General features: G+C 42.9%; 1 protein-coding gene across 1 annotated transcript in view; it reads right to left on the bottom strand.

Moving 5' to 3' along the window:
- Window positions 1–23,696, bottom strand: part of LOC309549023 (cytochrome P450 2K1-like) — a 55,257-nt gene extending 31,561 nt beyond the window's left edge. The window contains exons 1-4 of the mRNA XM_082248965.1: window positions 23,482–23,696; window positions 19,646–19,808; window positions 7,974–8,123; window positions 3,895–4,055 (exon numbers count right to left, since the gene is read on the bottom strand). Coding sequence (XP_082105091.1) covers window positions 3,895–4,055; window positions 7,974–8,123; window positions 19,646–19,808; window positions 23,482–23,664 — 657 coding nt within the window. The 5' untranslated portion in view covers window positions 23,665–23,696. The remainder of the gene's footprint in view (window positions 1–3,894; window positions 4,056–7,973; window positions 8,124–19,645; window positions 19,809–23,481) is intronic.
- Window positions 23,697–27,453: the final 3,757 nt, after the last annotated feature.

The following is a 27,453-nucleotide window of genomic DNA, read 5'->3' as shown; positions in this document are numbered from 1 at the left end:
TCGAAGCATCAAAAGCCCAATTAAAAGTATCAGGTTTAGATGATTTACCTTTCTCCTTACTAGTGAGCTTCCATCCCTGGTGCCTATTTCTTCTATTGTGGTGCCCAGTTCCACTTTATTATACCCCTTATCAATGAACCTCTTTCTAATTAGTTGTGACTGGAGATGTTAATCACTGATGTCTGTATAATTATGTCTTAAATGTAGAAACTGGCTTTAAGGTATCGACTTGAGCCAGGATGGACGATGACAGCTAGTAACATCAATATTCGAGTTTCTATCTGTCTCCCTGAAAAAGATGACCATTTGAAGCCTATCATTAACTACCCTGATAGTCAGATCAAGGAAATGTATCTCTTGCGTACTATAGTTACATTGTAAGGGGATACCACTATTATTTTTATTCAGCTCTGCAATAAAATTCTCTAAGGAATCTGGGCTCCCATCCCATAGGAAGAAAATGTAATCAATGAAGCGGCCCCAAAACCCTAACTCAGGGCATCTATTAGCATAGATGACATCCTTCTACTTGGCCATAAATAAATCGGTCATACCTGGTGCAAATTTAGCGCCCCGTTGCCATCCCATGGTTTTGTACAAAGTAATTACCCCCAAACCAGAGGTAATTGTGAGTCATGGTGAACTTAAGAAGGTCCAAAATAAAATTAACTTGTTGTGGAGGCAAATTATCATTATCAGATAAACACTTAACAGGTTCTAAATGTTGTGCATGGGAAATTATAGTGTATAGTGGTGTGACATCAGCCATGGCCATAATATATCCATCCTTCAATTCCACCTGTTGTATCAAATTGATAACATGTGGTGTCTCTTAAAAATTATGGACTTAACGAAACAAGGGTTTGCAAAAATACATCAAAATTTTTCACAATTTGCAAAGTGATTGAGTCAATGTCACTAATTATAGGGCGCCCCAGGGGATTAACTAAGATTTTATGAATTTTTGGTAAATAATACATAACTGGCACCCATGATGCACTTGGGGCCAAAATTGATCTTTCCTTTTTATTTAGAATTCTATTTTTAAAACCTTTGACAATAATCACTTGTAAATCCTTTTTATACCTGGTAGTGGAGTTATTAGAGAAGGGGGCATAAGCATTTCAGTCAGATAACAATCTATTCATCTCTAAGCTTGTAGGCTTCCTTCTTTAAGACCACTCTGCCTCCCCCTTATTAGCTGGTCACATCACCACATCATTCCAGTTCCTCAACATTTTTAAGCCTTTTTTAAAATCTAAATTTCCTCCAATAATGTTTAAATGTAGAGTCAATGTCCTTAGGGACTAATTCCTTAAAAACTGAAATCGAAGGGGCTACCGCCTTGGGGGAATTAATCAATGATGCATTGAACAATCTTGAATGAATTATACCGTCACTGATACCAACCCAATCCTTTACAGGTTTGTATATTAGATATCTCCTAACATTCACCTTTCTAATATATTTTTGCACATCTATAAAGGTTTCAAATGTATTTAACATTTTTAGGAGGTGCATGTTTCAAACCCATACTTAAAACCTTTTGTTCTTCTAGAGAGTTCAACCCCACTGAGGTTGAAGATGCCAGGGTTAGCTATACTCTCCTTCTATTTTGTCCTCTTCCTTCTCCCAGCTCTGCAGCCTCTCTTGTTTTGTTTCTTATTTTTAAGCTTTGAGGGGGCTGTTGAAGAAAATTGGAGGTTCCAACCACCCCTAGCAACATTCAGGGGAGATATTATAGCTAAACCTTCTTCCCCCTTGTACTCAATATATCGAGGGCCGATATGCACTTTGCCCGATATATCAGAATCGGCCTTTTGATTTACCGATATTGCCGATATTTCAGGAAAGTGCATGTATCGGGGTGATGCCTGCAGCTAGAGGCATCACCCCGGTACCGGTGTCCATAGCCGACGGTCGGCTGTCTTGTAATGACAACTGATGCGGCTAAGAAGCCGCTTGGCTGTTATTCCAAGGAGCGGGAGGTGACGTCCCCCCCCCTCCCGCCGCCTTCCGGGGCTCGCCCAGGTCTTCTTTCCCACTGGGAGACCCGGGCATCCTATCTTCACCGCCCCCGTCTGGCTGGGTCTCCATTTCTTTGAATTCAGGGCCGCTGAGTACCCGGAAGTGATGCCATGACATGACATCACTTCCAGGTACTGGCGGTGCCGAATTCAAAAACTTACAGCATTCAAAACAGCCGGCATTTTGAATGCTTGAAGTGCAGAGGAGGGGTGTGGGGTCTTTTAGACCCCCAGATCCCTCCACCACAGTACCTGTAGACATTTTAAAAAAAAATGTCGGAAAATATCGACCGATATCGGCCGATACCAATAACCGATGACCAAAATATCGGTCTCTGTATTGGCAGTAAAAAAACGATACCGGTCGATCACTAGTTGATACCTGTTTGAAGTAGATGGGTAATCATTTCTAGGTAGTGGTGGATTACTATAATATCCCCCAGAGTTGTTCCTATAATTAAATGTGTTGCCATAATAAACACCCGAATCATAGCTCTGTCTGTTTGGGGGGATTACTGTGATAATAAACAGGACCACCCCTTTGATTGTTCTTATCATTACTTTGAACCTGTGCAAAGAACCCTTTCTTCTTCCTATAAAAGGATTTTGGTGGTGGAGGTTAAATTTCAACATTCCCACACCTCTTTTGCCTATTAATATAGTCAGTAGGGGCTTGAACCTTGAAATTTAGCAATATGGTTACATTTTAATGAAGGTTCAACATTTAGCATTTAACATGGTTGATGATTAAAAGAAGCACATCTAAGTATGCAAGCATTCGGGGTAAAGCTGTCCACATAGACCATTCTCCTCATCGGCGGCTCTTACCACCATCAGTCTGCAGTCATGACCGGGGTGACTACCCTCCAGTAGAGTGATCTGAAAGCGAGGCCTGAGGTTCTCGTGGAGCGCAGTGTGGAAAGGATGATGTCAATGGCGGTGCGGTGGATGGTCTATGTGGACAGCTTTACCCCAGATGCCTGCATACGTAGATGTGCCTGTTTTAATCATCAACCTTGTCAGTTACTAAATGTTGTACCTTCATTAAATGTAACCATATTGCTAAACGTAGAGGCACCTTCTCTTTTGTATTCAGTTGTAACGTGACGCTGCTTGTATATCAAGACATCTCTTGTATATCAAGTCAAAGTATATAAATAAAATTAGCTTTTTTTGCAAAATGCTCTCAAACCAAGTTACTCTCAATCCAAGGTTTTACTCTATATTCTTTTTTCTAATGTTAATGAAAGGAGGCACGGCACTTGTTCCTGTACTGGGAGCTGTTAGACCATTTATAATTTTATGGTCCATCATATCTGGTAAGAGGCCTCTGTAAATTGTGGTACACAGTGGTGGAATTCTGTCAATATTTCAATGTATGTAATGACGAATTTGGGTTCTTATATGCTATTACAGTCTTAATGGTGATTGCATCTGCATGCTTATATTTGACTGAGCTCACAGAAGAGAAGTTTTGTTCATATATAGACTGGTATGGACTTTAACATTAATTTGATTCTTAGTTTTTATTGCTGCTTTTTTGTTGGTTTACTTTTTAATATGTATGCTGCATGAATGGATGTTGCACAGTAGCATGTTTCTTGTTCTGACACAGGTGACTGGTCAATAAGTGGCGCCCCACATTCCTACCAAAATAAAGACAGAGGGTTTAATAGGCCAGAAAGTTATATGGTTGATAATTGCCTAATATCATGCTGGAGTTTTGGGGATCCACTGGTATTTTGAAAAGAAACTGAGCTAGCAAGAAGACACCTGGAAATATGTGCTTTATGTACTTTGGGCCACTTTACAGGGAAAGGTGAACCAAAAGTTTTAGGTTCAAATGTTGCAGTAAAAATAACCTTACCAAAACCATTGGGGAACCGATAATTCTGATATTATCATTGATTATTGTCAAAAGCCTCAGAAGTTTTGGATCATCATAGTCAAATCGATGACCAAGCAATATGGACACAATGATATTGGCCACAGCAGCATTCATGATCATGGTGTTTTCAAATGGTTTCCCTGTAATATAACCAGAGATATCATTAATAACTCATAGTCTAAGCAACAATGGTCAAAATAGTTAATTTACCCATTAATGCCTGATGTTCCATTATTGGAACGGAAGAATTTATTTATACCCTACTGCTTAAGGTCATCACTGAGGTCTGATTTTTCACACGTCTGCCTCCCAAGGGTACATGTTATCAGGTGGTGCACAGAGTTACCCACTGCTGCAGATACTGTCAAGCTGGGAGCTTGTCAAAATGTGATGTCAATTTTCTGAAGCATTTTTGAAGAACCATCCAAAGACAAGTAAATACAACTTTATTGCACGACATTCTATACTAGTATTTTTTTTTCTATTACTTCCTTACTAGTTATGCTATTATGCTATAAAAAGAAAATACCAAAGTCATTTTATTGTTGTATTAATTATGGGTTTGACATTTTGCATGTTCAATTTTTTGGAGCACTAGGCAAAACCACTACCACTAGGACTAATATATTTTTTCCATTTTTTTTAGATGAAATAATTTTACAAGTCTCAAGATGCCTCAAACTCTAGGTTTACATGAAATAACTTGACCTGTTAGAGACAGATGACAGCATAGAAGAAAGTGCTATAGTGATACTATACAACCACCTGAAAATGCTATAGGAATGTGGGAAAATAAAAAAACTCCCAGGTTCTTTGTTGTGCGCATCGGCATATCTTCTTCATGATGGCTCTGATGCTGAGTCAGACGCAGATGATCCCTCGTAGGCACCTGAAGATGACTTTCCTGAAAATGAAGTTCCATCTACTGAGTAGCATCTCCTCCATCAAAGTGAAGAATGTCATTAGAAGATCTTACATGTGAATTGTTCTGTTGAATATCACACTGAATAGCAGGTGTAACCACCTCCTGAGACAAGAAACATGATTTTATACATTGGGGTTGATTAACTAAAGGCAAATAAACTGTGCACTATGCAAGTGCATTTGCTCCAGAGCTTAGTAAATGAGATAAAACTTCACTTTGCAAAGAATACCTACTCACATGTATGGAAAAAAAAAAAAACAGCATTTAAGCTTGCACATAATTGGATGATGGTAGTCAGAAGAGCTTCTGCTCATTTACTAAGCTCTGGGGCAACTGCACTTGCAGAATCCAACTGCAATTTGCAAAGTGCAGAATCTATTTACCGTTAGTAAATCAGCCCCTTTATGTACACTGTAGCAGTGGTTTTGCCAAGTGTTCTATTTTTGAACACCACGTAAATCAACAATGGAATAAAATAAAAAAATGTTATCTTCAAATGCTTGTTCCTTGAACCTTTCTAGATAATATATTTGAATTTCACGCACAAATTCAAAAAATTACAACCTCAGGCATAAATGAGTTAAAATGGTTGAAGAAGGAAAGGGTTTACCAAGTTTTTGTTTGCAAATGCAGGATATCTCTGGAGGGTTCTGGAAACATACTGTGGTCTGCCACAGATTGGTGGATGTCTATGGGTGCACACTGCTGCTTGTAACAGACTTCTGCCAGCCAACTAGATGTTTGCAGAAGAGCTAAAGGTTATAAGAAGAACTGCTAATGGCTTTGGGTATGTCATGGGCTGGGGATGGTCTTGTGAACAGTCGATATTTTCACTGAGACCATTCGTGTTTTCAACAAAATGTACATCACTCTCTTAGATTGATACTGTATGGGTACCACGAGTATATAAGGGTCCCCTTGGGTATTTATGTTACAGTCAACAACATTCAACAAGGAACAATCACAAAAATTTGAATATTTGGTGTAGAAATGCTATAGCCTGCTCTGCTTCCCTTCTGAAAGGTAATGAAATAAACAATCATAATTCAAATTAACAGCCGTTCTCATATATGAATCTCAAGTTATTCAATCATCTTTAACCACTTGCCGACCACCGCACGACTATTTACTGCGGCGGTCAGCCCCTCACAGGCAAAGCGACGTGGTACTATGTCGCTAGCCTGTGAGGCTCTAGGGAGCAAGCGTGCGCCGCCAGAGGCACGCTCCTGCGTGGTCACGGACCCCCCCGTGCGTGTGCCTGGCGGACCCGATATCCGCCGGGCACTCGCGATCGTCCATTACACCGGAAGAAAGGCAGGCGGCTAATGCAAACAAAGTCGCCTGTCATTCTTCCCTGTGTAAGAATGAAGATCACACGGTTCTACTATGTAGGACCGTTGATCTCTGTTCTTACACTAGTAGCCACAGCCAATCACAGTTAGAAACACGCCCCTAGGGACACACTTAACCCCTCCCTCTCCAATAGAGTTAACTCCTTCACTGCCAGTGTCATTTTTGCAGTAACAGTGCATATGTATAGCACTGATTACTGCAGTAATGTCACTGGTAACCCCAAAAGTGTCAAAAATGTCAGTCAAGGGTCCGATCTGTCCGCCGCAATGTCGCAGTCCTGTAAAAAAAAATTGCAGATCGCCGCCATTACTCATTAAAAAAAAACAACAAAAATGACAAAAATCTTTCCCATAGTTAGTAAACGCAATAACTTTTGCGCAAACCAATCAAAATATGCTTTTTGCGGGGTTTTTTTACCAAACATAGGTAGCATAAAACAAATTGGCCTAAAATGTTAAAAAATTTAGATTTTTACATTTTTTTGGGGGGAATTTCATATAAAAAAATTTGAAAAATATTGTTATTTTTGCAAAATTTACGCTCTTTTTTTTTTTGATAGCGCATGATCAAAAAATCGCACATGTGATCAAATACCACCAAAAGAAAGCTCTATTTGTGGGAAAAAAAGAACATCAAATTCGTTTGGGTACAGCGTCGCACGACTGCGCAATTGTCCGTTAAAGTCACGCAATGTCGTATCACAAAATAGGCCCTGGTCAGGAAGGGGGTAAAATCTTACGGGGCTTAAGTGGTTAAAGTGCCTGTGGAAGAGGGAGACTGTCTAGGTTGTTTAAATGGAGCCAACCTGTGACTGCTCGCTATCAGTAACTAGACCCCACCTAATAAAACAAGACTCTAGTAAAGAGCTTAAGTTGGTTATAGATGGTTTGAATGTCGGCTGGTTGAGTAGGGATCAGAGAAGATTTGAACCATCTATGTACAGCCTAATTGTGCCAATGACAACCAGCTTGTCGGATTTTTCATGCATTGTTGCCAGTGGCTATAGCCACTAGCAATAATCACTGTATGTTCTCCCAACAGGGATAGCTCCCTGCGCCCTCCAGCAGGAAGAACACATAAGCTCCACAGGAGGGATTTCCCCACCTATGGTTGCAGGAAAAAAAATTGCACCATCTATAGCTGGCTTTAGGTCTGATCGTTCCATTTTATTATAGTGTGCACACAACTTTCGACATCTGATTCTGACTTTCCAATCGAACATTCCCGAAGGGACAAAGTCCATAATTTTTCTCGAATGTGAACTAACGATTTTCATTTAATGCCCACTGTTTTCGTACGAGGAAGATCAAATATGAAGGACTGCGCATGATCAGAAACGAAAAAAACCCCATTGTCGTACGAGAATTTTCATACATTAGTTCCATCTTAGGTTTTGACTTGCTGTGAAACATTGAGGAAAACCAGATGTTGTGTACCCACCTTTAGTGAGTGAGAAAGAGGCCTGAAGAATCTGAGAAAAAATAGGTATAGTATGGCATGTCTTCTGGGTATATATATATATATATATATATATATATATATATATATATGGGAAACTATAGAGATAGTAACAACAGAGGATGGTAAATGTATAGGATTGTGTAGATGGGTGTTTTTGTCAAATGTTGCCTTTTGCATTCAAATTCATTGCTGCTCAAACATATGCACTAAAACATAGATGCGTCTTGGCCAGACCTGCCTTGTCTAAACAAATGCAATGTAAATCAGAACAGGACAAATGCAGCCTCAGAACCGTTATCCACAATGTATTACTCCTGACCTTTGTAGGCTTTAAAAACTGTTATCAACTTTTGGCACTCTTCACTGATCTTATCTTCTAGCGTTCTCTTCCCCATTCCGAAATCACGCATTGTAGAAAGAGTGAATCGTCTCATGGCTTTCCAGTTATTACCATTAGAAAATATAACACCTGAAGAAAAAAATAAAATAAAAACATACATATAAACTGACAAAATATATCAACCCTACAGTCTCAGACCCACATCCCAAAATTATGTATTAGAGAAGAAAGGAATAGACCTATAATCACATGGTCCCAGAAACCACCTGTGATCTGTCTATTAGTAGGACTTTATAGGAAATAACCATACATGTCCCTGGGGAATTTGAATGGATGGGCTGGAGATAGTCAGTATAGTAGAAAAAATGTATAGAAGGAGTATATAAAATTTAGCATTTATTAATTGTATTAAAATCCAACAGGTGACATACAAAAGATAAAATTGAAATTAAATGACATTCCATATACATATCCTAGTAGGGATAGCACATTAGAAGTTCATGAGGCAGGTAGGTGTGTCCTCCAACATGTTTTGGAATTTTTTCACAATTCCTTCTTCAGGGAAAATACATACACACACCCATGCTCTCACCACTTGTGTATCTAGAGCAGTCATATATATCTACTATCATGTGATTGCGGCTGCTACTACATTGGCAAGACTATTCAAAGATTTGGGAAACGGATTAACCAACATATGTCAAGCATAAAAAAGAAGGACCCAGAGGTACCATTAGGCAGACATTCGGCCTTGGTACATGGTGCCAAAATCCCGCATGTTAAATTTTTGGCATTGGACCGAATCCTCCCCAGCTCCCGCGGAGGGGATCTTAACAAATTTCTCCTCCAGCGTGAGCTGCGTTGGATTTCGGACCTAAACGCCACCTCTCCCCCGGGACTCAATGAAGCCTTCAACTTCAAGCCCTTTCTCCCTGGTTTCAGTTCAGGTGGCTTCGAATGGGACCTTTAGCTCTTATGATGAATGGGGGGTTGTAGGCATTAAACTGGACCAGTTCCTAGGGGTAATTTTCAGATCCGTCAAATGGAATTCTTTCAAAGCAGCAAAAAAGCTGATAAAGTTAAAAAGACCTAATGAAAAGATGTGTAATTTCCTATACATACTTTTCTCCCCACTCTATTCTTGTTCTTCTTCTCGTTTTTGTTTTTCTATAGAACATTTCACTTACCCACTCGTATAGATATATACCTTCTATGGTCATATTATATGCTTGAGATGTTTTCAGTTCTAACCAATATAAATCGGTGTATACACACAATATTTTATACTTAGATATGTCTAATCTATAATAAAATTGTGTTTTTGCAGAAGGGCTCTCATCTCCTCATCGACTATCAGGGATCCCTATCCCACACAGAGGTATTATTGGACGCATCACGATTCTCATGCATTTCGCTGTGTTGCCTCATTTGTTTTTATTCCACATACAGCCATGGTATAGTATTGCCCACTGTGGTTTTCCTCCTTCCCTCTGGCCTGTCCGCACCGTGTTCCCCGGCACGGGCAGGCCCCCGCAAGGCATGCTGGGGCCTGTAGTTTGAGCAGTCCTCCTGGGGTGGTGTCGGTACCAGAGCGTCAATTGACGCTACGGGTCCCTCACTCACGCCCCCTCGCGAGATCCATCCATCTTCTCGCGGGAGCTGCGCACGTCCGTGCCGGCGGTCATGTGACGCCGGGCGCTGCTGCGTCATCAGTACGCGGCGGCCTCCGGCGCCGCTTAGGCCGGGGGAGCGCCATCCGGATGTTGCATTCGCGCCTTCTTCACCCTGGTCTCCCTTCCCACCAAGGGTCTATGGAGGAGGGGGTGATGCGCAACTAGCTGCGAAGAACTGAAAGGATATGGCCAGAATCCATTGAACGGGGACAGGTACAAGTGAACCACCCACCCCCTTTCCACTCCCCTTCAATCACCTGCTCGGGTACTCCCCTAATTAGGTAAGTGCTCACAGATGGAGCATATAAATGCTCCCAGCCCAATATGGCTCATTACCTTTGGGTCACTACAGAGATACCCGTTGCTGTTATTCCGCACTGGATTCCCGGCTTGGTAAGCAGGTTACTGACACCTATTCCTCCTCCTTAACCTTTATCCCATTTAACACATAAGGAATGATTCGAAATGGCTAACTTCCCCTATCTGTGCATCCTTGGTAGGTGTGGATCCATCCCTCCCTATGCGCTCCTCGTGACCACTGTGTGGATACGGTCACCGGAGAGTAGAGGAAACTGACGGTGGGGACACCAACATCCTAATAGGCTGCGAAGGGATCCATATCCCCTTGAGTCTGCATGTTGGACAGACTCGGATAACGGTCATAGATACCATGATGCAACACAGTCGGACTGTATGAATGTGCGGTATCCCAATACTATACAAACAGCTATCTCCTCAGTACCTTTTCTATAAAGATACAACTACAAGGACGTTTTTCGTTCCATATTCCCCTCGTGGGTAAGTTGATATTCTTACAGATACTATGTCTGTCTTTCAAAAAAATGGAAAAGGACATTGGCTTAGATATGCTAGAGGAGACATATACCTATACATGTCTACCATGGGTATCCTCTACCCCTATGGGATTATGGGGATCTCCCTATAGATGACGAGATGTATTGTGCCTGTTTTGCATATGTACTTGTTCAAGATAATGTCATTTGTATTCTATACATTTTTCTAGATACACAAGTGGTGAGAGCACGGTTGTGTGTATGTATTTTCCCTGAAGAAGGAATTGTGAAAAAAATCCGAAACATGTTGGAGGACACACCTACCTGCCTCATGAACTTCTAATGTGCTATCCCTACTAGGATATGTATATGGAATGTCATTTAATTTCAATTTTATCTTTTGTATGTCACCTGGTGGATTTTAATACAATTAATAAATGTTAAATTTTATATACTCCTTCTATACATTTTTTCTACTATACTGACTATCTCCAGCCCATCCATTCAAATTCCCCAGGGACATGTATGGTTATTTCCTATGAATTTAGTATTGGGGAAGGGATTTTGGGCTGGTTCGGCATAGCCCTGTACCAACTATTTATTTGTTCTAGTAGGACTTTATAGGGTCTAGGGCTCACAGTAATGGAGGTAAGCATGTGTATAAAACAAGTTTATTAAACAAATATTAAAAACATCAGACAATATTAAAAAAGTATAGCATAGTCAAAACTAGATGAACTGTGAGGTGTCTTGTAAGCTGCCAGTTCGACGCGTTTTGCAGACTAGTGTAACCAGTCACTGCTTTGTCAGGAACACACTAGGCAATACATTCACCTTTACAGACTTCAAAAGAGAAAAAAATAGAAAATAAATTTCACCAAAGATGTATAAACCTATATGTAATAGATCTGGTGTGCAAAAAGCAACACCCTATCTATACTACATGATTGTATGCTTACCATACATATTTTGACAATAGCAATGAAATATTAGGTCAACTGTGCGTGTTTTCTCAAAAACTTGCTGAGAATTTCCCATACCCAAAACTCTTCAATATTTCTACTGTGAAAAAAAATTCTTTAAGACATATGGATCGCCATTGGTGCGTATCCCTTCACCATTAAACGTATGCTCTCACCTTAGTGTGATCCAACTGATATTCGGTCATATGAGCGTTCCCCTTTAAGTGGGGGTCATGGCAGTGTTCCCAGATGTTCCTCAATCCACTGCCATCCTCCGTAATCCTTTGGCCAATTTATGTTAGAAACGCTTATATCCCTGGGGGGTGACTCCTTTCTCCAGCTCTGTCAGACATGACCAATATGTCTTTTTGAGAAGATTTTTTTCACGGTAGAAATATTGAAGAGTTTTGGGTATTTTTTTAAATAAATAATTACATAATTACATAGTTTGTGAGGTTGAAAAAAGACATCAGTCCATCCAGTTCAACCTATGATGTGCGTGTGTGTTTGCTGTTAACCATACATTTTATACCCCTGTATGTTGTGGTCTTTAAGGTGCCCATCTAATAGTTTTTTGAAACTATCAATGCTCCCTGGTGATACGACTGCTTGTGGAAGAGAATTCCACATCCCCACTGCTCTGACAGTAAAGAACCCCTTACGTATTTTTAGCTTAAACCGTTTTTCCTCAAGTTTTAGTGAGTGACCCCGTGTCTTATTGTATTCCTTTTCTCTGAAAAGTTTGTTCTTTATGCTACGGATGCCAGTACAGTATTTGTACATTGATATCATATCCCCCCTCAATCGTCTCTTCTCCAGAGAGAATAAGTTCAGTTTCCTCATAGCCGATGCCCTCCATTCCTCTAATTATTTTTGTTGCCCTTTTCTGGACATCCTTCCTGAGGACCGGTGCCCAGAACTGGACAGCATACTCCAGATGTGGCCGGACCAGAGTCTTGTAGAGAGGGAGAATAATCTCTTTATTTCTGGAGTGAATCTCCTTTTTTATACATCCCAACATTCTGTTCGCATTGCTTGCAGCCACTTAGCATTGCATGCCACTGCCAAGCCTGTTGTCTACCAGTACCCCCAGGTCCTTTTCCATCCTAGACTCACCCAGAGGTTTCCCCCCCAGAGAGTAGCTTGCTTTCGCATTACTGATGCCCATGTGCATTATTTTACATTTTTCAACATTAAACCTCATCTGCCATGTAGTTGCCCACCCCATTATTTTGTTCAGATCCTCCTGTAAGTTTTCCACATCTTGCATAGAAGATATTGGCATGCTTAGTTTAGTACCGTCCGCAAATACCGAGATTGTGCTGGATATCCCCTCCTCTAGATCATTTATGAATAAGTTAAACAGGATTGGCCCCAGGACAGAACCTTGGGGGACCCCACTTTCCACACCCGCCCAATCCGAGTACTCCCCATTTATCACCACCCTCTGAACTCTCCCCTGAAGCCAGTTCTCTATCCAGGTACTCACCTTATGGTCCATACCTACCTTCCTTAGTTTGTACAGTAAGCGTTTGTGGGGAAAGGTGTCAAAGGCCTTTGCGAAGCCCAGATACACCACATCCACAGGCTTTCCTTTATCTAGGTGGCAGCTCACTTCATCATAGAAGGTTAATAGATTGGTTTGGCAAGAACAATTTTTCATGAATCCATGCTGATTACTACTAATACCATTTTCATTACTAAAGTCTTGTATGTGGTCCCTTAACATCCCCTCCAAAATCTTGCAGACTACTGATGTTAGGCTGACCGGCCTATAGTTACCCGGGATATATCTCGGCCCTTTTTTAAATATTGGTACCACATTGGCTTTTTTCCAATCAGCTGGCACCATACCTGTCTGTAGACTATCCTTAAAGATCAAGAATAATCACCTGGCTGAGCTCTTTAAGAACCATCAGGTGCAAGCAATCCGATCCCGGTGATTTATTTGTGTTAAGTTTCTCTAGTTTAGTTCTAAGTCTATCCTCTGTTAGCCATGGGGGTACTTCCTGAGGTGTATTATTGGCACATTTTTATGAAATAACTTACGGTATATGTTGAAATTGTTTTTAAAGTGAAATATATGAACACTTTGGACTTTTTTAATGAGTTTTATTGATTAAATATTATTTATATCACAATATATTTATGTCACAGATTGCTTTATGAATATTCACACTGTGAGATTATAGTTAAAGTGAACATGTGTACACACATTTCTTTGTTTAATAATGTTTTTTATATGGCACATGGGTATATCACAGGATTTATGCATATTGTATGCTGAGTACTGTATGGCACTGCTTTAATATTATATTAACTGTTTATACTTGTAGGAACACATGAGTGTGGGCAGCAGTACTGATACTTTCAGTATAGTCATTCAGAATATTTGTAGTTTATCATTTAATATATAGGTATTTTTATTGTTGTTTTGTATGCACACCAAGATAACGATCAAGCTTAGGTAGCTTTGTTTTACTGCTGTGTTGATTGCTTAATTAGCTATGGATTTTCATAAGTTATTGATCTTTTAAAAAATTGCATTTAAACTCCTGCCCACTTTTACCACTTTAAGACCGGAAGATTTTCCTGCTTAATGACCAGGCCCTATTTTGCGATTCGGCACTGCGTTACTTTAACGGACAATTGCGCAGTCGTGTGATTTAAAATTAAAATTGATGTCCTCTTTTTCCCAGAAATAGAGCTTTCTTTTGGTGGTATTTGATCATCTATGTGATTTTTATTTTTTGCGGTATAAACAAAAAAGAGCGACAATTTTGAAAAAAAAAAAAAACATATTTTTCACATTCTGCTGTATAACATTCCCAAAAAAAATAAAATGTAAAAATCTAAAATTTTTAAAAATTTTAGGCCAATTTGTTTTCTGCTACATATTTTTGGTAAAAAAATTGCAATAAGAGTATTTTGATTGGTTTGCACAAAAGTTATTGCGTCTACTAACTACGGGAAAGATTTATGTCATTTTTATTGTTTTTTGTTTTTTTTACTAATAATGGCGGCGATCTGCGATTTTTTGCAGGACTGAGACATTGCTTCAGACAGATCGGACCCCTGACATTTTTGACACTTTTGGGGGTACCAGTGACATTACTACAATAATCAGTGCTAAAAATAGGCACTGTTACTGTAATAATTACACTGACAGGGAAGGGGTTAACAGTGTTGGTGATCAAGGGGTTAAATGTGACCCTAGTGGAGTGATTCTAACTGTGGGGGCGTGGCTTGTGAGATGACCATAGAGACATGCGATCCTATATAGCAGGATCACATAGTCTCTGTGATCATCTCAGGGAGAAGGACAGACGGCTGTGTTTACATCAAAAAAATGGATTTTTGTAAAATCTTACCGTAAAATCCTTTTCTCTTAGCTCATCGACAGACGTAGTCCTCGGTGATACACCACCTTCGGGTTATGTTACCTCCGCAGGAGCAGGACTAGACAGGAAATTAAAAAGCTCTGGCCACACCCTAGGGGCAGTCCCAGAGGGTATATCCTCTCTCTCTCTGCCTCAGCAAATCAGTTATGTGAAAAAGCAGTGCTTAGAGAATTTAACCCAACCCAACTCCAAAACAGAGGGGCGGGGACTACGTCTGTCGATGAGCTAAGAGAAAAGGATTTTACGGTAAGATTTTACAAAAATCCATTTTTCTCTAGCGCTCATCGACAGACGTAGTCCTCGGTGATACACCACCTTCGGGACGTCCCAGAGCAGTATCACAACTGAGGGGTGGGAAAATGGAAATCAAATTCCAATCTAGAAGGCCCAACCGGTGCCAACTAGAAGTTTACAATGCTCATCCTTAATGATGAGACTCAACAAAAAAATTTTCAAACAGAAAAAAAACCCTCGAGGTAGACCACCGGTCTCCTCAAATTGCGGCCTGCAAAACCTTGCGGCCAAATGAGGCATCCGCCGATGCCGTCACATCAATTTTATAGAATTTAGTAAAGGTATGTACCGACGACCAAGTGGCCGCCTTACATACCTGGACCACTGACGCCTGATGGCGAAAGGCCCAGGAAGTACTGAGCGCTCGAGTGGAGTGCGCCCTAACAGGGAACGGAGGACTCTGACCCTTAATAGAATAAGCCTGTACCACCGTTTGTCTAATCCATTTGGCAATGGTCGCGGCAGATGCAGGCAAACCCTTTCTGGGGCCATCCGTGATCACAAAAAGTGAATCCGTCTTACGGAATGATTCCGTAGCTTTCAGGTATACCCTGATTGCCCGAACCACATCCAAGGAATGCAACGCATGTTCCCGATGATGCTTGGGCTGAGGACACAAGGAAGGTAGTACAATATCTTCATTCAGATGAAAATCTGAAACCACCTTAGGAAGAAAAGATGGCTTAGGATGAAGTACTACCTTATCCCTATGAATCACTAGGTATGGGGACTGGCATGATAATGCAGCCAGTTCTGACACCCTGCGAGCAGAAGTAATAGCCACCAAGAAGACCACCTTCTGGGATAAAGTAAGCAAGGGAATCTCCCTGATGTTTTCAAAGGGAGGTTTCTGTAGAACCGACAAAACCAAATTAAGATCCCAGGGCGGTAAGGGCGCGCGGACTGGAGGAGCCAGGTGCCGCACCCCCTGGATGAAATTCCGCACCAAGGATTTGGTAGCTAAAGGTTTCTGAAAGAAGATTGCTAATGCTGAAACTTGACCCTTGATGGTGCTCAAGGCTAGCTTCTGCTCAACCCCTTGTTGCAAAAAGGCCAATATTCGAGACACCGAATAGGTACGTGGAGGAAATCCTAAAGATTCGCACCACGCAATATAAGTCTTCCATGTGTGATAATAGACTTTGCTGGAAGTCGCTTTCCTTGCTTTAATAAGGGTAGGAATGACTGAAGTAGACAAACCTCTGTCCTTCAGTACTTGGGTCTCAATGGCCAGGCCATTAAAACCAGCGACTGTAAAGCACGAAGGTAAATAGGTCCTTGAGACTACAGACACTCCCTGAGACGAAGTTCCCACGGAACGTCTGCGACTAACATGTCCAAGTCGGCCAGGCCGGCTTGAAGAGGCCAGCCTAGAATTTCTAGGACCACTGGCGCTGATTGGATCTGAACCAGGCGTCCCTAGAGCTATCTGGCCCCGACCATCCGAGAAAGTCTGGTCGTTTTCTGTTCCCACACATTTATCAGATACCTGATAGTTATCAGGAAAGGTGACCTTTTCTGGTTGAACCTCAGGGACCGAAGTCACCCGACTAGAGGCTACTTGGCCTATCTGGTCAATCAGATCCGATTCCTGTGAGGTATCGGGACTAATCTTAGGAAAAGGTAAAGGAAAGATCTATACAGGGAACGGTAACTACCGCTTCCTGTACTTAAATGTTGGAAGGGAAGAATCGCACCGGTAGTAGTGGTTGATGCTCGATCTAATGTCCTGAATACCGGTGAAAACGTCCCCCCACCCTGAAATCGGGTGGGGGCGCACCTTCAGGCTGTGTACTCCTTTACTTCGGGTTTGGCTGGGTTGGTCCTCTGCTTGTCCGACCAGCCCTTCTTGAACCCTCCTGGAGGAGTCTTGCCTTTCCCGGAAGTACCAGCCGGGCGCCCTTTATGGGCGGTAAAGAAAGGTCCTCGCTTGTTGCGAGGTTCCTTAGCTTTTGCAGCCTGTGGCAAAAAAGTACTCTTGCCCCCGGTGGCATCCTTAATGATTTCATCTAGGTTGGCTCCAAATAGACGATTCCCCTGGAAAGGGAGATTGGTCAAAGTCTTTTTGGAACCTAGGTCAGCTGACCAGCATTTTAACCACAGCACACGTCTGAGGATCACTGCTAACTTAGATGCATGCCCTAACAAGGGAGTAGTGTCCAAGGCTGCGTCACAGATAAACCGTAGCCCTTGTATGATCTGTTCTATCAAATCAGATGTCTCCTGGGGAATATCTTTCCCCCTAAGATCTTGGCGTACCATTTTCGCCCATTCTGTAAGTGTCTGGGAAACTAGACCAATAACAATTACTGGTCTAAATGCTGACCCTATCAGAGAAAAGATAGTGCGGGACTCCGCTTCTATCTTTCGATCCACCGGATCCTTAAAGGACGAAGTGTCCTCCACTGGAATAACCGTGGCTTTATTCAGCCTGGAAATAGGCGGATCCACGACTGGTGGTACCGTCCATTTCTTAATGATGGATTCCTCAAACGGATAGCGTCTAGCAATACGCTTGGAAATAGTAAAGGTACGTTTAGAATGTTCCCATTCTCCTTTAATCTGATTTCCAAAACATTTAGGTACAGGAAAAGCCTTCGCCGTCTTGATGGGCTTATTAGTCCCAAAAGGCCTCTCTGTTTCAGTTGCCTCTGCCGGTAAAGCCTCAAGTTTTAAGGTTTCTTGCACTGCCACAACTAGTGCGTCCACCAATGCTTCTTCCTGAATTATAGCAGGAGAAGAAGCGTCCTCCTCACTGTCTGAGGGGGCTTTACCTGGGATAGCAGCCCTTGCAGAGGAACCTGCAACTGCAGTGACCATCTCTGAATCAGAGTCAGAGGTGTCAGATAGTATAGGGGTAGGCGGGGGTCGCTTCCTTGACCCCCGTCCCTGACAGGCCGCCTCCACCCGAGCCACCATAGACTCCAAAATTGCTGTAAATGACTCTATACTCTGTACACCGGCGGGTCCCGAGGCCCCCTCGAGGGAAACAGGTGGGGGAATATGTGTGGCAGGGTCCATAATAACTCCAGTTACTTCCTGGATGATATAATTCAAAGTAAAGAAAAAACTTTTTTTTTTTTTTTTTTTGACCCTCAGCGCCACAAAAAAAAAAACCCCTTAGTGTTACCTGCTAGGGATCCCTATCGATCGAGAGAGAGAGAGATAGACCCCCAGGCTCACCACTTGATGTTCAGAGTTGAACTGCAACAGCTTACAGCGCTGTCTTAGACAAACAGGAAGTCTTTTGGCTGGCTGCCCAGGAAGAAAGGAGGCGGCTCCGCCCCTCTGCACGCCTTCCGGCGCCTCCCCCAAGCTCCACGAGGTGTAAATCACCTAAAACATGGCCGCCCCCATGCTGGAGACACGAGGCTACGCCAAAATGGCGGCTCGTGCGATCCAGCAAAAAAAATGGCGGCGGCCTGTGCTGACTAGCGGTGTGCTGCAGGCACACAACACTCTCTCTGCATGGGGATATGGCGTGGTTGGCGGTACCGGCCCTGGCGGACCGCATGGCCATTCGGGAGGCCTGCTATTAGCTGGAGATCTGACTTGGAAGGCAGTCTACATGTCCATGGCTTCTGACTGGTAGGTAGCTTATACTTAACCCATAAGATTCCCAGAATGCCACAGATTACATCTTTAAAAACATGTATACAATAGATTGTTAGCTCCCAAACCAAGCCTCCTGGCTTTTTGCACACATAAAATCACACTCAAAGTAGGAGGATTTGTGACATGTTATAGGATAGAAAGAAACTCTTTCTTACCATACAGAGAGGGGCCCGCGTTCACCACAAAACCCGTCAGGGAAAAAGGGGGAACATACTACTCACCATACCGGAACCAGGCGGGCACCAACTCCTGACAGTACCCCTCTCCACCGGGGCGGGAGGGCTGTCGACCGATACGGACGCCGTGACTCATGGTCTTTGGCGTTTCAGCGAGACGTTTAACTCGCGGGTTCAGTCCTTTTAATGGGACTTTGTCGCGGCCGACCCAGCGCGGAGCTATGGCCTGCACGCGCTCGTAGGCTGAACTGGGGTGACCACCGGATCTCAACATCCAGCCCGTCGCCCAGTTCAGCTTTCTTGCTTGAAGATCTCACAGGAACACTGGAGAAAAAAAGCTGTCCAAAAATCCTTTTAGAAAAAAATTCTTGCCAGGACCTAAGATCCCAGCAAGGTATCTAGGTCCTTACTCCTAACTAGACAGAAAATAACTGATTTGCTGAGGCAGAGAGAGAGAGGATATACCCTCTGGGACTGCCCCTAGGGTGTGGCCAGAGCTTTTTAATTTCCTGTCTAGTCCTGCTCCTGCGGAGGTAACATAACCCGAAGGTGGTGTATCACCGAGGACTACGTCTGTCGATGAGCGCTAGAGAAATGATAATTGTTCTTTTTGATCCATGATCTTTTTGGTCAACTCGCCCTAAAATTTGTTCACATGACCACTGTGTATATGCTTTAGTTCTTTGTATGTTAAACTGGTCATAAAAAAAGGTCAGATTATATAATGTATAAATACCATGTTCCTTGGTTATCTCCATAAAAACTGGCACATGTGGTCTTCCAGAAAACTCCTCAGCATAGTTGACCAGAGCATCTTTCACTGTCTCATAGCCACACAGAACAACCATCTTCTGAGGGCCTATCTGTAGGCTGTACACGGAGCCATATTTCTCAGCAAGCTGAAAAAATAGATATACTGTATATCAGTGTATTTCAAACTTTTTTCAGTCAAGGCACCCTTTAAAATTATGGACAGTCTCAGGATACCCCATTCTAAAATATAAAAATCTTTTCTAATAGTTTTACATAATACATCAACATTCACACATAGGCACCCAACGTTATCGATGATTTATTCTTCCAAATCCAATACACTTTTTCACACTGGTACTGATTAGTATCCCAATGTTTCTCCTCTCCCTTGGTGTTTCTCCATTACTCAGCTAATGTGATCCCAGTGCTGTCAGAGAGGGGTAGGGAAGGGTCATTGGTTGTTAGGACGCCAGCTGCTAGAAGCTCATAATTGTGCACACTGCACAATGAAAACCTGTGGCTTTGTGTAACTAAAAGGTTTCATCCACCCTCCAACCTGTATACAATTTTGGGGCCATTTTTAGGCATTTTGAAACCTTAAGGCACCCCAGGGTGCCTGGGCACCCTGGTTGAAAAAGGCTGCTATATATCATTAAAAAATAACTGTATAATGCAGCCCTCAAATTTTCCACTCGCCTGCTCGCATTTTGCGAGTGGAAAATGATGTAGGGCGAGCTCCGGGAGCGAGAGGAGAGGAAAGCCGGCCAGCCGACGGACTGAATAATGTCAGATCATCCAACTGTAACAGCTACATCCAACTATTGCCGGGCGCTCGCTGACACACACAGTCCCGCCTCCTAGCCCGGTTTCTATGATGGACAGAACACCTGGCCAACCAGGATGTGTGACATCTATCAAAGAAGCCTGGCTAGGAGGCGGGACTGTGTGTGTCAGCGAGCGCCCGGCAATTACAAGCTGTTACAGTTGGATGATCCGTGCTCTGACACTGGCATGGGGGTTATCTCACGCCGATCATCTCTTCCACTTAAGGCAGCTTGCTCCCTCCGTCTGCGCTGCTCTGCTCCCGGGGGCTGGAAGAAGGTGAGTGCCCGAAAATTGAGCAGCCGCTGCCTCCCTGTGTGACTGCATAGAAGGAGCGGTGGGGCGGCTGCATATAGAGGAATTGATATGCAAAGATCAATTCCTCTATATGCTGCCGCCCAATCCCCCTCCTATCCAACATTTTTTTTTTTTTGCTGACCCCCCTAGTGCTGTACAGCCCCCCCCTCTCCAGCCCCTTAGTGCTCTTCAGCCCCCCCCATCCAGCCCTCCCCAGTGCTCTTCAGCCCCCCTCCAGCCCTCCCCAGTACTCTTCAGCCCCCTCAGTGCTCTTCAGCCCCCCCCCCTCCAGCCCTCCCCATTGCTCTTCAGCCCCCCTCCAGCCCTCCCCAGTGCTCTTCAGCCCCCCCTCAAGACCCTCAGTGCTCTTCAGCCCCCCCCAGTGCTCTTCAGCCCCCCCTCCAGCCTTTCCCAGTGCTCTTCAGCCCCCTCTCCAGCCCTCCCCAGTGCTCTTCAGCCCCCTCCAGTGCTCTCTAGCCCTCCCCAGTGCTCTTTAGCCCTCCCCAGTGCTCTTCAGCTCCCCCTCTCCAGCCCTTCCCAGTGCTCTTCAGCCCCCCCCCCCCTCCAGCCCTCCCCAGTGCTCTTCAGCCCCCACCCTCCAGACCCTTGATGGGCACTGATGAGGCTGCACTGATGGGCACTGAAAACATTGTTATTAATATTTATTTTTGTAACTTCTGCATTAATGCAAAAACATTGAACAGTGTAATTTTATGAGGGCGTGTTTAGGGGCGGAATTAGGGGCGGGGCAGGGTAGGAGTTGGGTGGGGCAACTGGTGGCGAGTAACCCTGAAGGCCTGGCTAGTAGCTCAGGACTTTAAATTTTGAGCCCTGGTATAATGTATATTGCCAAAAAGAGCTTGCTTACTACAAAGTAAAATATTAAAAGCTTAACACTAGCCCTAGTTTTTTTTAACGGTATCATTACTAAACAGGTAATAGGTGGCTGTATTGCATCAATGTTTTGCAGTCAGCCAAAGGGCAAGTTGACATCATAGGTACGCATGGCAAAATTATGACATTACACCTTTAGTGAAATTATTGAAGCACCTGACATTTTGATAACCCTTTTAACAGACCCCTTTGCTGCTAGTGGTCTGCTGCCTATATTGCCCCATATTTTTTATTGCCTATTTACTGGTCTTCTGTGATGGTATATGCAAACTTTCTATTTTTCATCTTTTTACATTGATAGTCAGTGGGCAGACTGCCTAATAATACCTCATGTGCACTGGAGAACAGGGAGGACTCACTGATAACACCCTTTTTTTATATAATAATGGACAATACAAATGCTTTGACTGGTGGTCAATGGAGCAGTGCTTCCTTTCTTTGGTGGCCAATAACACCTCAAATTGGTGCTCAGTGGGAGAAAAAGGTTCCCCTTTAACTAACAGTTCAATGAGGAAAATTGCCCCTTGTATTGGTAGTCAGTTGGAAGAAGAATCAGCCACAGCGAAAGCATTACTGTCAGTGGTTACTCTCTGAGAGTGAGGACAGGAGACATTCTGCTGAACCCATCACTGCCTCTGCTGTAAAATGTTAGCACTAGAACTATGTGGGTACCTTTGGGCTGGAGATCAATCAGCCAGGAAATGTCTACACCAGCAATGCTGGCTGGGTCCCAGGGATGAATGGAAAGATAAGGGGCACCATTCAGTCCCTGCTATGGTGATATTTTTTGCCAATGACTGATGACCTGTCAACTTTCCTTTCCTTATAATTTTTAGTGACTCCATGAGTGAGATTTCTCAACAGTAGCCTGTGTCTCTGGCCACTCCAGTACACTTTATTCTATAATACTATTGTATTGTATTTGTCATGATAACAAAAAAATATATATACAGTAAAACCTTGGTTTGAGAGTAACTTGGTTTGAGAGCGCTTTGCAAGACAAGAAAATGTTTTAAATAAATTTTGACTTGATATACAAGTAGCGTCATGTATAAAAAAAAAAAAAAGAGGAGCCTCTAAAGTGTAGCAATATGGTTACATTTAATGAAGGTTCAATATTTAGCAACTCACATGGTTGATGATTAAAACAGGCACACCTAAGTATGCAGGCATCTGGGGTAAAGCTGTCCACATAGACCATCCTCTGCACAGCCATCTTCATCATCCCTTCCCCGCTGCACTCCACGAGTGTTTCAAAGCCTCACTTTCAGATCACTCTACTGCAGGCTATTCTTCCCGGTCACGATTGCAGACTGACAGTGGTGAGAGCCGGTGGTTCAGAAGATGGTCTATGTGGACAGCTTTACCCCGGATGCCTGCATACTTAGATGTGCCTATTTTAATCATCAACCATGTGAGTTGCTAAATATTGAACCTTCATTAAATGTAACCATATTGCTACACTTAGATGCGCCTCTCATCTCTCTTATATTCTGTAGCTCTGCTAGATTTTGCTTCTAATCCCCTTGGGAGAGCTTCATATTGTGGATGGACATTTTATGGTTACACAACCTATCACATTGCTATAATCTTTGTATATAAACTATAAACCGAAGGACTTGTGGAACAAATCAACTGAGTTATTATTATTTATTATGGGGAAATTTGCTTTGATATAAGAGTGCTTTGGATTACAAGCATGTTTCCAGAACGAATTATGCTCGCAATCCAAGGTTTTACTGTATTGGTAAGCAGAAAATTATTTACATACACTTTAACCAAGCATTTAAAATAATAAGATCTTACCTTGTGAAATGTTAAATAAGGTTTATTCATATTTAAAATGTGCATATTTCCAACAATAGGCAAACTTGGTGGTCCAGGAGGATAATTTGGATGATTTTTTTTCTTTTCACCAAACCAAAAAATTACCAAGACAACACAAGCGACAACAGAGAGGACAATTGTAACTGGATCGATTAAATACATGGCTGCAGCAAAACCTGGAGAAAAATGAAAATTAGAAACTGAACTGATCAAACATAAAGCCACATGGAGAAGAATCTGAGAATCTGGGGATATGAGCTTTATATCAGTTTGTAAGAGCTGTGTGGGTCACTCGGGGTCCTGGGGGTAAGAAGATATGATTGCCTCCTCCATTTGGCAAAAGTGAACCTGGCTTTTATATCTTGTTGTCTTATACAGCTATAATAATTACTAGGAATGATCGAACGGTTCGGCCCAAACATTGGGTGTTCGAGGTTCGGCCGAATTTAGAACTTTTTGCCCAAAAAGTTCGGAATTCGGCAACCAGAACCGACCAAAATGCAATGTTTCAGGAAATGGGCTTTAAAAGCCCGTGATTGGACCAGAACCATTAGCAAAAGCCAATTGAGGGGGCAGGAGAATGCTAGGAATGTGATTGGAATGACTAGGGGGTCCCTAGACCAATCATTAGTGAATACGCCCCCCAGTATATAAGATCGCCCCCGCCAAATTCCTAGCATTCTTGTACGGGACATGGAAGAGAGTGGAATGCTGTTCTGTTCTAGTGTGTTACAAAGTGTCATTTAGCTATTTTTAGTGTGAGGAAAGGGATATCTAGTGTAGTTAGAGTGCTCCTTTACACTTAAGTTAGCTTCAAAAATGTAGTTTCTGTAGGGAAAGTGTTAAGTGTAAAGGGACCATAGTGTAGTGTAGGGTTAACTGACAGTGACTGCTATGGAAGGGTGACAAAACCCTTCCATAGCAGGGTGACCGCTATAGAGAAATGATCATTTCTCTGAGTTGCTTCGGGACAGGAATATGGCTTCTCACCAGCCAAGCATTTTTCATGCTGCAGGGGCTGCCACTGCCAGTGCTTTTTTGAGGACATGTTTGATGTCAGACATGACATCTGAACATGTGTATAGGGGGTATATATACACATATATGTCTGTATATATACCCCTAGACATATATAGGTAGTGTTGAGCGAACACGGACTGTATTATTCGTGTTCGTACCGAATAATTGGATTTTTTGTACCCGAACACGGACACGGACACTTTACTGTATGTTCGGGTAAAAATCCGTGTTCGGTCGTTTTATTTCCGGGTTTTGCATGCTTTGGCGCTCTTTTCATGGCGGGCTTTCAACAGCCAATCAACAATCGTTTAACTGGTGTGCCTTAAGCCATCCCAGCCATGCCTGCAAATGTCTCAGTAGCTGTGATTGGCCGTCTGAAGCATGTGACCAAGTCTTTATAAGTTCGAGGCAGCCGCAGCGGCGTCATTATGCTGCTTAGATTCAGGGACAGAGCACACATCAACGTGCTGGCTGCTGATTAGGGAAAGATAGGCAGGAAAAAACCATTTGTGTCCGGATAGAATTGAGGGACAGGTCGGAGTGTTTAGGCAGGGCGAGTTGTAGGCATTTTAGGGATAGAGTCTGCTGAATTATAGGGTCAGTGTCTTCTACAAACTACAATCGATATTGCTGTGTGGGGGGTGGGGTCTGCACTCAATCCTGATCTACGATCTCTTCTCAATCCTGTTAGGGACAGAGTCTGCTGAATTTTAGGGAAACTGTGTTCTACAAACTACAATCGATATTGCTGTGTGGTGTGGGATTGGAGATAGGCAGGTGTCAGTGATCCACATCCATTTTTCTGTGTGTGAGCTGCAGTGAACACAATCTTTTTGGGCTGCAGTGAACACAATCTTTTTGGGCTGCAGTGAACACAATCTTTTTGGGCTGCAGTGAACACAATCTTTTTGGGCTGCAGTGAACACAATCTTTTTGGGGTGCAGTGAACAAAATCTTTTTGGGGTGCAGTGAACACAATCCTTTTTGGTGTGCAGTGAACACAATCTTTGTGGGGTGCAGTGAACAAAATCCTTTGTGGGGTGCAGTGAACACAATCTTTTTGGGGTGCAGTGAACAAAATCCTTTTTGGGGTGCAGTGAACAACATCCTTTTTGGGGTGCAGTGAACACAATCTTTTTGGGGTGCAGTGAACAAAATCCTTTGTGGGGTGCAGTGAACACAATTTTTTTGGGGTGCAGTGAACACAATCTTTTTGGGGTGGAGTGAACAACATCCTTTTTGGGGTGCAGTGAACAAAATCATTTTTGGGGTGCAGTGAACACAATCTTTTTGGGGTGCAGTGAACACAATCTTTGTGGGGTGCAGTGAACACAATCTTTTTGGGGTGGAGTGAACAACATCCTTTTTGGGGTGCAGTGAACAACATCCTTTTTGGGGTGCAGTGAACACAATCTTTTTGGGGTGCAGTGAACACAATCTTTGTGGGGTACAGTGAACAGAATCTTTGTGGGGTGCAGTGAACACAATCTTTGGGGGGTACAGTGAACACAATCTTTGTGAGGTGCAGTGAACACAATCTTTGTGGGGTGCAGTGAACACAATCATTGTGGGGTGCAGTGAACTCAATCTTTGTGGGGTACAGTGAACACAATCTCATACTTCTGAAGGTTTGAGGGTGCTGCCTGTTCCATACTCCCCCTACTCCTCATCTAGCCTTTTAGGGGTACAAACAATAGTAATTGGGGCCTAGTGTGGTTGTGTACGTGTGATATACATACACTTTTTTGGGATCATATTTTCTATTCCGCTATTTAATCAAAAACCTTTGGGGATCAGTTAAATTGGGGGATAGTCTGTGTTGGTACGTGTGAGAGAGATCCACCTTTCCAAGTTGTTGGGGTTCATCTCATACTTCTGAAGGTTTGAGGGTGCTGCCTGTTCCATACTCCCCCTACTCCTAGCCTTTTAGGGGTACAAACAATAGTAATTGGGGCCTAGTGTGGTTGTGTACGTGTGATATACATACACTTTTTTGGGATCATATTTTCTATTCCGCTATTTAATCAAAAACCTTTGGGGATCAGTTAAATTGGGGGATAGTCTGTGTTGGTACGTGTGAGAGAGATCCACCTTTCCAAGTTGTTGGGGTTCATCTCATACTTCTGAAGGTTTGAGGGTGCTGCCTGTTCCATACTCCCCCTACTCCTAGCCTTTTAGGGGTACAAACAATAGTAATTGGGGCCTAGTGTGGTTGTGTACGTGTGATATACATACACTTTTTTGGGATCATATTTTCTATTCCGCTATTTAATCAAAAACCTTTGGGGATCAGTTAAATTGGGGGATAGTCTGTGTTGGTACGTGTGAGAGAGATCCACCTTTCCAAGTTGTTGGGGTTCATCTCATACTTCTGAAGGTTTGAGGGTGCTGCCTGTTCCATACTCCCCCTACTCCTAGCCTTTTAGGGGTACAAACAATAGTAATTGGGGCCTAGTGTGGTTGTGTACGTGTGATATACATACACTTTTTTGGGATCATATTTTCTATTCCGCTATTTAATCAAAAACCTTTGGGGATCAGTTAAATTGGGGGATAGTCTGTGTTGGTACGTGTGAGAGAGATCCACCTTTCCAAGTTGTTGGGGTTCATCTCATACTTCTGAAGGTTTGAGGGTGCTGCCTGTTCCATACTCCCCCTACTCCTAGCCTTTTAGGGGTACAAACAATAGTAATTGGGGCCTAGTGTGGTTGTGTACGTGTGATATACATACACTTTTTTGGGATCATATTTTCTATTCCGCTATTTAATCAAAAACCTTTGGGGATCAGTTAAATTGGGGGATAGTCTGTGTTGGTACGTGTGAGAGAGATCCACCTTTCCAAGTTGTTGGGGTTCATCTCATACTTCTGAAGGTTTGAGGGTGCTGCCTGTTCCATACTCCCCCTACTCCTAGCCTTTTAGGGGTACAAA

The sequence above is a fragment of the Pelophylax lessonae genome (assembly GCF_965119305.1).
Source record: "Pelophylax lessonae genome assembly, chromosome: 3".
In the NCBI taxonomy this organism is placed as follows: domain Eukaryota; kingdom Metazoa; phylum Chordata; class Amphibia; order Anura; family Ranidae; genus Pelophylax; species Pelophylax lessonae.
Note: the sequence above shows the minus strand (reverse complement) of the source record. Positions and strands in the feature narration are given on the sequence as shown.